The sequence below is a fragment of the Balaenoptera borealis genome (genome assembly GCF_965194805.1).
Source record: "Balaenoptera borealis genome assembly, chromosome: 1".
Lineage (NCBI taxonomy): Eukaryota > Metazoa > Chordata > Mammalia > Artiodactyla > Balaenopteridae > Balaenoptera > Balaenoptera borealis.
The window spans coordinates 169,668,934-169,681,233 of record NC_138860.1 but is presented as its reverse complement, the minus strand read 5'-3'; the positions used below and the strand labels follow the sequence as shown (position 1 = coordinate 169,681,233).

Below are 12,300 nucleotides of genomic sequence, written 5' to 3'. Positions count from 1 at the left end.
GCCACAACTACTGAAGCCCACATGCCTAGAGCCCGTGCTCCGCAACAAGAGAAGCTACCACAATGAGAAGCCCGCGCACCACAGCTAGAGAAAGCCCACGCACAGCAAAGAAGACCCGACGCAGCCACAAATAAATAAATAAATAAATAAAATTTTTTTTTAAAAAAAGTGCTATATGTCTATAAAACGGACTGTTATTCAGAAATAAAAAGGAATGAGGTACTGATCCATGCTACAAGACAGATGAACCTTTAAAACACTGTTAAGCGAAAAAAGCCAGTCACAAAGGACCACATACTGTATGATTCCATTTATATGAAATGCCCAGAAGAGACAAATGCATAGACACAGAAAGGAGACTGGTGGTTACCTAAGGCTGGAGAGTGACTGCTACTGGTACAGATTGTGAGGAATAATGAAAATGTTCTAAAATTGATTGTGGTGATGGCTGCACAACTCTGCGAATACACTAAAAACCAATGAATTGTACACTTTAAGTGGATGAATTATATATCAATAAAGCAGCTATAAAAAATCTTTAGGGACTTCCCTGGCGGCACAGTGGTTAAGAATCCGTCTGCCAATGCAGGGGACACGGGTTCGAGCCCTGGTCCTGGAAGATCCCACATGCCATGGAGCACCTAAGCCCATGCGCCACAACTACTGAGCCTGCGCTCTTGAGCCCACGTGCCACAACTACTGAAGCCCACGCGCCCAGAGCCCATGCTCTGTAACAAGAAAAGCCACTGCGATGGAAAGCCCACGCACTGCAGCAAAGAGTAGCCCCTGTTCACCACAACTAGAGAAAGCCTGCACGCAGCAACGAAGACCAAACACAGCCAAAAATTAATTAATAAGAATAAAATAAAATAAAAATAAAGAATTAAACAGGAAATGCTTTTTAAAAAAAATCTTTAGGGCCCCCAATTTCCACAAACCTAAAAGTTTTCCTAATGAGATTCATAAAAACACTAAGAAAGGTATTTTAACCATAAAAGAGCATTTACTAAAGGCAATAAATAGACAAATCCATGTATGCTAAATCTTCTGAAACTATTAACACGCAATTTAAAAACAATACTCAAAAAATATTACATGAAAAAAACATGACGAACACTCCTCTTCAACTGCAGGTTTTACCACCAATGCCATGTACACCCTTCAGCCCGAGTTCTTCAATTAAGTTTCCAAATATTAAATTCACCCAACCTATTGCCAATCACTGACCACCACTTCTCACAATATTCGTAGCAGGGAGCAAAATGCCAGAGCATTCTACTGAGCTAAAGCCACACTCCCATTTACAGCTCCTTATTACATCTAGAAGATACAGAAAGTGAATGTAAAAATTAGGGAAGAAATCCCTCAACAACAACAAAAACTCTTACCCTATCCTCAGCACTTAGTACTCTTGGCACTGTGTTAACTGTCAGTCCTGTGTTCCTCTATGAGTGTTAAGTCATTTCCCAAGAGTGAACAGATTCTAAGCAAGGGCTAGAACATTTTTTTTTTAAGTTTTTCCACAATACCCAGAAGCGTAATTCCGTACTCAGGCTCAGCCTGTAGAAAATATTAAGCAAATGCTGTTGCCCGAGAGAAAATGGACACATGCACAAAAGATGTGTGTCTCGTATGCAAGTACAGAGAGGTGTGATGAAAAACAATATCATATCACTTTATGATTTACAAAGCACTTTCAACCACATCCAAACTGAAATCTGAAACACACCTCTTCCTGAGAACTACTGTGTTTTTCTCTTACTAAGAATTTCATGATTCATCCCATTTCCCTCTTTTCTTTGGCCACACCCAGAGCAGATTCTATAACCCACCACTCTGGTATGTATTTCTAAATTCTACATTTACCCTTTTCATCTTCCTAACATACCCCTATTTTCCCATTACTGCATCTCATTACCACCTATCCTATAAATTTTTTTCTTAATTCCACAACAAAAACCTTTTGAAACAAAACAAAGTAAAGATATATCATAAACTGCTGCAAGGTGCCATCTCGGAGGCACATACATCTAGTACCACACAGCATTAGAGAATGAATACTTTTTTTTTACACTGGAATCTAATCCTTAACACCGGAAAATCGTTCTTAAAGTTATACTCAAAGAAAACCTGCTGATGATCCTTTTGAGCAAGTATGTAATGTTTTAAGTCTCTGTGAACTCCAAATATAATGAAAAAGGCTCCAAGAGTACAAGTGAAACAGAAAACATTGAAAAACATGAAAGCATTGATTACTCAGCTTTAACACATGTTAACTAAATGCCACTGGCCCAAATGCTGAGGAATCTAAGCAATCTACCCAGAAAGAAAAGAGACGCATGGTCTAACAGAGTCAAAGAGCAGGAACAACAGAAAAAGATCTCCAGGGAATGAGGAGATTCTCAGTATGGGAATACTTGGATTCCCTCCCAGTTTAACATAGTATTTATTAATTATAAAGTGTAAGGATTAACTCACAGCTACCGGAGATTAAGAAAGATAGACATGTCAGGATACGACTAGAAGACAACGTTACCAAGTGGAAAAAAAAGGGGGGGGGGGGGGTACAAATAATAGAGTCAGAAAGAATCTATCCACTGAATTCTGCCTGGCTATCTAGAATATCTCCCACCAGCTGTCAATCTATGGTGGATACTGATAACACCTAGCGCCAAAAGACTACTAACAAAAGCAAGAAAACTCTGGAGTTGTCCTCTAAATTTCCTTTCTCCCAAAGCAGAGTTTTTAACCTATCTCTGCCCCTTAAAATCTAATACAGAGGCCACAGTTCAACTGATCAACCTTAAAATTTTTTCCCTATTTCATCACACACTTTATCTCACAACAGTTTACAGAGAAAACAGATTTCACAATGAGAGAATAAAATAATCACAAGTCAAAGACCTGACCCTGGCTTTCACATGATGAAACCTTTAGAAAGATCTGAAGTTATAAAAATTACTGTTAAAATAAATATGTAAGTTTTGTAAGCAGCATTTTTAAATAGTATTATTTACTTAGGGAGACGTGTTTTCCTATGTGTGTGTTTTTTCTTTTTTGGCGGAGCCACACAGCTTGTGGGATCTTAGTTCCCCGACCAGGGACTGAACCTGGGCCCTAGCAGTGAAAGCGCCAAGTCCTAACCACTGTACCGCCAGGGAATTCCCTCTAGTGTTTTATACATAATATCTTGATCCACATCCATTGTCTTGTTTACTATGAGTAAATTTTACAGGCCAAAAAAGAAAAGAAAAATTCATGGTACTTCTTTCCCTCACTCCCCTCCAAAGACCTCAATCTGGCCCAAAAATGAGGACTTCAAAGTTTCTAACTGTACCAAACACAATAATTTTATGTATTAAAACAAGTGATTCTTAATATGTTTATATTCTTAAGGTAGAAAAGACAAATACAGAGGACTTCCCTGGTGGCCCAGTGCGTAAGACCCTGGGCTCCCAATGCAGGGGGCCCAGGTTCTATCCCTGGTCAGGGAACTAGATCCCACATGCATGCCAACTAAAGATCCCGCATGCTGCAACTAAACATGCCACAACGCAGATCCCGCGTGCTGCAACTGAGACCCGCCCCCCCGGCACAGTGATTCTCCACAGAGAGATATGCCTCCCACTCTTCAATTATATTACACTCTCTACACTCTCTACTGCTGCTTGAGCAAGTGGCCACTACCTATTGCCATGTGTTTCTCAGCAGGACAGCTGAGCTGAGATTCACTGCTTGAGCTGAGATTCACTGCTTTACCTGAGTGCAAATCTGAAGAACTTCGTGGTCTTCCCTCATTCAATCAACACAAAAACTTCATACACCTCCTGGGAAAGGGGCATGAAAAACACAACAGTCTCTGCCCTAGCATAGTTCAGTCCAGGAGGTTAAGCTCAACACCAAAACCAGTAAGTTACAGTACACTCTGATGACTGTAGGAGAGGTAATTTGTGGGTGGCCCACACTGCAACATAGCAACTACCCTAATGCAGTTCCCTAAGGCTATTCATTATACCACGTATCCAGACCAACAGAACTGTGTATGATGAGTGCCAATTCCAAGTTGGGTCACTGGTTTAGGACCCCTTGGTATGAACAGGTTTTGCCATTTAACATCAACTGTGGTTTGCTAACTGACCCGGATAAAACTGGTCAAAAAGTCAGATGTGATTCCGTATGATGTGGCTCAGCACTAGAGCCCAGAGTAAGCCTTCACAGCACAGCACAACCAGATTTTAGATCTTAGAGCTCTGCTAAGGACTGACCCAGAGTCTGACTTGCCCACCTAGCGAAGAACAAGCCAAGCACCTCAATTCTCCTTTCAGCTTTTACCCATCAGCCTATCATTAGAAAAGCCAACACAAGATTTTACAGATCTATAATATCTATAAATTTACAAATTTATCTATAAATTATAAAATTAATATCTATAATTTTACAGATCTATTATAAATCATAATACAGATTTTAAAAACCAACGTTCATGATTTTTAAACAATGTTTAGCCAAATAACGCAAAAGTTACAGGCCTTCCACCTTTGCCCCCTAGACAGATACCATCCAAACCAAACACCTCCCGCCTTGGTCTCACTCTACACACACAGCTGCCTACATCTCAAATTCAACAGCTATTCTACCAAATTTAATTACCTTGTCCACAAACCAGATTCCCTTCTATATTCCTTTTCCTCTATTACTTTATTTTCCCAGGGACCAAAACTTTCTAATTCAATCACCAATTCTGTGCATTTCTGGGTCCCATCCCATCTTTTCCACTGCTCACACCAGGGCTGTTACAGTAGTTATCGAATTAGTCTCAGCCCTCACCAACTCCAATTTCTTTTTTTTTTTTTTTAAATTTATTTATTTTTTAATTTATTTATTTTTGGCTGTGTTAGGTCTTCGTTGCTGCGTGCGGGTTTTGTCTAGTTGCGGCGAGCGGGGGCTACTCTTCGTTGCGGAGCGCGGGCTTCTCATCACGGTGGCTTCTCTTTTTGCGGAGCACCGGCTCTAGGCATGCGGATTTCAGTAGTTGCAGCACGCGGGCTCAGTAATTGTGGCTCGTGGGCTCCAGAGCACAGGCTCAGTAGTTGTGGCGCACGGACTTAGTTGCTCCGCGGCATGTGGGATCTTCCCAGACCAGGGCTCGAACCTGTGTCCCCTGCATTGGCAGGCAGATTCTTAACCACTGCACCACCAGGGAAGCCCTCCAATTTCTTATTGCCAACTCAACCTTCCCAAAACACCACTAGATAAAAGCCACTCCATACTTACACAATAAAAACTCCTGCTGCCTACTGAATTAAACCTTAGCCTGGTATCCAAGGCCCTTATCTTTATGACAATGTCCTTTTTCCCCAGCTTTATTTTAAGGCCACAGGATTAGGGGCTTATGCATTCAATAACTTTCTTCTGACGCTCTATCATATGCCAAAGTCTAGGAACTGGGATACTGAAATGAATAAAATTTGATCCCCACCTCCAAGACTCCAAGCAAATAGGAAACAAATATAGTACCTTAAGTAACAGACACATAAGATAAAAAGTGCCCTAAGTGCCAAAGAAGCCCCCTATACCTCATATTTCTTAGTACTGCTCACCTACACATAGTAGATGCTTACGAAGTAGCACTGATGATTGTTCCAATAAACCAAAGACCTATGATCAATATGCTCAATAAATTTCTGTTGACAAATTCCACCTCCCCATTTCTACTATGGTAAAGAACTGTGGAACACTGGCTGCCTGTCCTGGAAGGGTCAAGGGGAAGCACAACTGAGAGCACAGATTTGCAAGCGTGCGTGTGACTGACTTGTTTCTGAAGAACAGAAGCACTAGAGGCCTCATGAAAGACGTCAGTTCTTTTTGCTGGTCAGTACTCAGATACCCGCAACATAAAATAAACCTTTGCAAATTCAACCTATACCCAATTCCAAAGAATAGCCGGATGAAAACATTCTAACCCTTTCATCACCATCAGGAAGTCAGCAAACACAGCTAAACTCTCTTCTCAGTAAAATATGCTGTGATTCCAGCTTTGGTCTTGGATTAGTAAAAGCAAGCATGTTAAAATTAACCAAATGAAACAAGTGCTTAGAACAAGAGAACAAAGATGATTAAAACTTAAAAGCCACAACCACTCCTCTCTATACAAAACATTAGATATATCAGTTCCATTTCAAATTTCACTTGAGCAGCTGATTTTTTATCAACTTCCTACTACTTTCAACCATAACATCTTAAAAACAAAAGTCACCAACACCCAACAGGAAAAGCTCTAAAATATGTATTTGGGCTATAAACAGCTCAAACAGACCTTAAAAGATTATATGTTAAGAGCAAAAAAGTATACTCAGAAATGCAAGGTGCACATTAGAACAAGCTTAAGTCTTTTTTTAAATGAATTGGTCCTTTGCTCTTTAGCGCCAGAACGATAAAATGACTCAGTGACAACATTACAACAATCATCCTTTAAAACAGTGATCCCCAACCCTTTTGGCACCAGGGACCAGTTTCATGAAAGACAATTTTTCCACGGACAGGGGCGGGGCGGGGGGGTGGGGTATGGTTCAGGTGGTAATGCGGGCGGCGGGCAGCAGGGAGTGGCAGATGAAGCTCACCTCCTGCTGTGTAGCCCAGCTCCTAACAGACCACAGCCCGGTACCAGTCCGCGGACCAGGGGTTGGGGACCCCTGCTTTAAAACAAGTGACTGTTTAGTTTAGACCAAATGAAATCTTTAGCAATTAAGGCTTTTAAAGACATTCACTGAAAGCAGATATCCTAAGTGGACAGTGATTATACAGAGTTTCAAAGCTGAAATAGTGAACTTTTTTTACCTGATGTTCTGCATGAATGTTATCCCCAGTAGGCCATCGATGTTTGCTATTATTATAGCCGCCTCCACCACTTCCTCCTCCCCCAAGCTGCTCACCATGCTGCCTCTGAAAGAAGTAGTCCACCATAGCGTCGTCCTGGGAACGGCCTGCAACTCCTATGGATCCTGGGACAGGGCTGGAGTGTGTCCCAGCTGCAAGAGCCTGATTTGCAGCTGGTTGTGGCTGCGCTTGCGACCCTGTTCCAGATGTCAAAACAACAGGCATGTTGGGATTAGCTGGTTCTTGAGGGTGATGTTTCAGGTGGGGGCTGAAAGAGTCCTGCCAAAGCACTGCTTTTCTCTTCAAGACACATGCAACGCTCATTCCACCAACACCTAAGGACAAACAGGTTACAAATGTTTAAAATTTGCCTTTTTTAAAACATAACTTGATATACGCACCAAGATAAAAACGTGAGCCCCCTGGCTTTTGCAATATATCATCTAAAACCAGTTTCTACCAAGCAGCTAAATGTTTTGCAACATATACATAATTTTCTAAACCGAAACTTCGGGCTTCCCCGGTGGCGCAGTGGTTAAGAATCCACCTGCCAATGCAGGGGACACGAGTTCAAGCCCTGGGCAGGGAAGATCCCACATGCTGCGGAACAATTAAGCCCGTGTGCCACAACTACTGAGCTCTAGAGCCCGAAAGCCACAACTACTGAAGCCCACGCGCCTAGAGCCCGTGTGTGGCAACAAGAGAAGCCACCTCAATGAGAAGCCCGCGCACTGCAACGAAGAGTAGCCCCAACTCGCCGCAACTAGAGAAAGCCCGCACGCAGCAACGAAGACCCAACGTAGCCATAAATAAATAAATACACACATACATAAATAAACCAACCAAACCCCATATATAATTAGCAATGACTCAAGAGTGTCAAAAACGAAAGGATCCGGGCTTCCCTGGTGGTGCAGTGGTTAAGAATCCGCCTGCCAGTGCAGGGGATAGGGGTTCGAGCCCTGGTCCGGGAAGATCCCACATGCCGCGGAGCAACAAAGCCCGTGCGCCGCAACTACTGAGCCTGTGCTCTAGAGCCCGCGAGCCACAACTACTGAAGCCCGTGCGCCTAGACCCCGTGCTCGGCAACAAGAGAAGCCACTGCAATGAGAAGCCAGCGCACCGCAACTAAGAGTAGCCCCCACTCACGGCAACTAGAGAAAGCCCGCGGCAGCAACGAAGACCCAACACAGCCAAAAATAAATAAATAAAATAAATAAATTAAAAAAAAAAAAAAATGAAAGGATCCTTTAAAATGTCCGACATATCCATAGGATGCTCTAAAAAAAAGCTTAAATAAAGCCCTCTGACTAAGAACAGCAACAGAATGTTCCTAGCCTGAAACTCCTTCTCAGCTGCTGTACATGGAGAAAATAAACTTTGCATTTTACCAATAACTTACAATTATAATTGTAATCACATCTTCATTCTATTAGTACTCTGACTCCTACAGAGTCAGAGATGAGACCAAACCAAATTCAAACACTCACCTTACATAGAAAGTCTCACTGTAAAAAAAGAAATGCTTCAATACAATAATAATTGTATGGCAAATATACTGCAAACATTTTTTTCTAATCATTCCTACTTTACAGATAAAAACACTAAGGTAGGGAAGAAAAGTTATGTGATGTGCCGGAGGTCATTCAGCTAGTGAGCTGTGAAAGAGGGATTCAAACCCAAATCTGTATGCACCCAAGCCTAGTTCTTTCTACCAACCCCCTTGCTACCACACCCCAGTAAACCAAAACAGATACTATTTCTCTCACTAGAGTCTGCTATTCTTCTCTGGAAGGATCAACAAAGAATCTCCAAAATGTTACTATGAAACATTACTAATACTTCTTAAAATCAAAAACTACATTTGTAGAAAACATAGAACAGCCTATGGGTGCTTAAGAAAAAAAAAAAATGCTTCAAAATAATGTTACCAACTAGAACATACCTGTCCAGAGCCACTAAAGTCTAATTTCAAGGTTATCAACCTAACAGTCCACCACTACAAATGCCTTATCTCTCTTCAGCCCTACAGTGACGTTTCAAAGACAGACTCAAAAGATTTATAAGAAATCTATTAAACTATTTCTCTTCATAGAATAAACATCCTGGACTTCCCTGGTGGTGCAGTGGTTAAGAATCCGCCTGCCAATGCAGGAGACACGGGTTCAAGCCCTGGTCCGGGGAGATCCCACATGCCACGGAGCAACTAAGCCCGTGCACCACAACTATTGAGCCTGCACTCTAGAGCCTGTAAGCCACAACTACTGAGCCCGCGTGCCACAACGACTGAAGCCCGCACGCCTAGAGCCCATGCTCCGCAACAAGAGAAGCCACTGCAATGAGAAGCCCGTGCACTGCAACAAAGAGTAGCACCCGCTCGCCGCAACTAGAGAAAGTCCATACGCAGCAACAAAGACCCAACACGACCAAAATATAAATAAATAAAATTTTTAAAAAAAGAATAAACATCCTGATAAAGAAGCATTCGCTTCTCACAACTAATTCATGTTCTGAAAACAGGAGTAAGAAGATTTGTAATTTGTTCAAAGCCTAATTTGGAAATGCCTAGTTTCAGTTAACAATTCCAATCCATCAGAACTTTACTGGAGTAGTCCAGCTTTCTAGACTTCGGTTTCTGCTTTCATGAACAGAATCATGTTCATGCTTAAATACCAAAACCGGAAAGTCATAGCTGTGTTTACCATTGGTACTAGCAAAGTCCTAACCAGTCTAATGCCTTCCTGTTTGATTTTCAAAAGAACTCACTGCCCTCTTATTACCAATAGTAGCCAGTCCCATTTTCTTCCACAAGGGAGTATCAAACCGTCTTTGTTGTAGAGCTAACCAGGAGGCCTAAAACTCAAGTTTTACCACTAAACTACAACCTCCCTGAACCTGTTTCCTCATCTAGAAAATGAAAGAAATTCTTTCTCTGTGACTCACAAGTTTTTTTTTTTTTAATCAAGATAATAGATATAAAAGTTTTTGGTAAATTCAAAGTCACCATGCTGAGGCCCCAGGAATTCAGTTACCACCAGTTAAAGCAATGGAGCTCCAGTCCCTAAGAGGATTCCTAAAATAGCAAATGCAACCTTTTCTGAAATAAAAGATTTGCCTTAATACTTATTTAACAAAGAACTTCCGAATGAAAAAGGTATTCACCACTGAAACACACCCGACCACAACTTCATTCTATCAAGGCATGGGGGGGAGGGTTCCTATAAAAATGTTCAAACAAAACAATTGGCTTTTGTAAAGCTATCTGTATCCCCTGAGACTTCCTGCTTTACCTAATGAGGCAAGGCAGTTTCTCAAACAAGAGAAAATCTGGCAGAAGGGACATTTTGAAAGTGAGCAAATACCTAAGCAATTAACAAGTGTCTTGGGTAGTTTTGTAATATCTTGGCAACTACAACATAAAAATTAAGAAATCAGTCACTTAAATAATAGAAAACATTTAAATTGCTGATGCCTTTTAAAGAACTCTCAAACCCACTAAAAAGTTATGTTAGCACTTGAAATGTGACTTTTCTTTTTACAAATGGTACATTATAAAAATAAGTATTTTTAAGCAACTAAAAATAAGTGCTGATTCTAGTTTTCCACAGTTTTCAAACTGTTTACACCAAAGTTGTTTTTGTTTTGTTTTGTTTTAGTATCACTAATAGGCTTTATTTCAAACAAAGGAACATGATCTAATCTATCTCCACTGCTCACCTTTTATTTACTAAAATGCTTTCTGGTTTAAAAGGTGTTTATTTTTACCACACTGGAAAAAAAAAAAAATTTTGTGGTCATAAATTTATTTTAAAGCAGTTCATCTCAAACCCAAACTAAACTTCAAACACAACTTCAAAAAGCCGTGGCCTTGAACAAAATGAATCCAACTGTGGCTAAGGCAAAATGCTCAGTTCAGAATCCAGTATTTCCCAAAAATCCAGATAAAGAATCAACAGCACCCAAGAGTGTTTTATAAAGTTAAAACTAGCAACGGGTCAAAATGTTTATTTTGCTTACTAAAACTGCATCGGGAGCCACCCACCTCTGTCTTGGTGAGTTTTGATTTTTTTTCATAAAACAAACAACAAGCTAAAACCACAAGCCTACGGTTTCAGCAATAACTGACTTTAAAAGAGAATCCCAAAAAAGCCTCATAAAATCCCATTCTTAATCTCAGGCAGAGTAGGAAGTGAACGAATTGATACAACTAAGAACAGTGTTCTCTTAATTGGACAATGAAGAGTAACAACCTTTCAAGTTACGGAGAGGATAAAACCTTTCCAGATAATGTGGGGGAGGGGGGAATATAGTGGCGGGGGTGGGGTGGGGAGTACGGGAGCGTATTCCTCACTTGACGTGGGAGTGGTACCGACAAGTATTAACAAACGATCTAGGTTTACCAAGGACGTCCATGAGGACTAAAACTATCTAGTATTGTGTATCTGTTTACCTACTACGAAGACATGAACCCTTCTTAGAGTTAAGACAGACACGCACCAACACAGGGAGGCTCAAAGAGGAAGAACCCACCAAAAACAAGCTCTCACAGAAACAAAAGGCCACAAGTACCCAGGAGCCTAAAAAGCGATCTGAAACTTCCTGATCGCCTACTTCTCCACATTTAAGGCTCGCAAAGTTCCCCCATCGTGGGTCTCGCCTGCAGACGAGGGCCACGGCTGCTTCTAAAGCGATTTATTGTTCCTCCTGCTTCGGCGCTGCCACGGAAGCTCAAGAAGTCGAAGAAATCCACAGTGGCACAGAATTACACTTCATGGCCACACAGAAGACTCGGGGCTTCGCAAACCCATCAAAAAAGCAACCCAAATGGCAACATCAATCTTCAGGGGCTCCAACAGGGACGAGCAGAAATGTAGAGACACGTCTATGCCCTGGGCCCGGGCCTAAACCCCCAGCATTTTCCTCGCTTCGACCCCGCTCCCCACCCCCTCCCTCCTTTGATAACAATAGGGGCCTTGCTGCTGACTCCAAAACATGTACGAGGAAGAGCGAGTGAGAAGCCTCAGCCAGGGCCCCGGCGGCTTTTCCAAAGCCCTTCTCACCCCCCCAGCCGCTCTGAAACACCAATACAAAGGGATAATCTGCTCGCTGGGGGTCCGGAGCAGCGTTTGGGGCTGGCGGGGTGCGGATACTTACGGGCGGAGCGGTAGGATGAAGATGGATTTCAGCCCCCCGATCTTCTCTCTCCGGCGCTCTCGCTCCCCCTTACCTTTCACTCCGACAACATGGCGGCCCACTGGGGACTGGGCTGGCGCTGTGCATCATGGGATAGGCTCGGGCCCCGGCCCTGGCTGTGGTAGCGGCATGTGCGGAGAAGGCAGGCGGCTCTGGAACAGGTTGCCTGGTTGCCATGCCAACCCAGGGCCTGTGTGAACTTGGGAAACTCACAAGCAACACGACCGCTGC

The 12,300-nt window shown here is 42.3% G+C and overlaps 1 protein-coding gene across 24 annotated transcripts in view; it reads right to left on the bottom strand.

Annotated features, from left to right (window-relative positions):
• PUM1 (pumilio RNA binding family member 1) overlaps positions 1–12,164 on the bottom strand; it is a 129,417-nt gene extending 117,253 nt beyond the window's left edge. For 21 of the 24 annotated variants that reach the window (XM_082343615.1, XM_082343638.1, XM_082343632.1 and 18 more), the window contains exons 1-2: positions 12,031–12,164; positions 6,838–7,211 (exon numbers count right to left, since the gene is read on the bottom strand). In XM_082343615.1, coding sequence (XP_082199741.1) covers positions 6,838–7,200 — 363 coding nt within the window. In that variant the 5' untranslated portion in view covers positions 7,201–7,211; positions 12,031–12,164. Of the gene's footprint in view, positions 1–6,837; positions 7,212–12,030 lie in introns of those variants that run through there. The other 3 variants (XM_082343622.1, XM_082343623.1, XM_082343628.1) reach the window with 1 other exon arrangement.
• Positions 12,165–12,300: the final 136 nt, after the last annotated feature.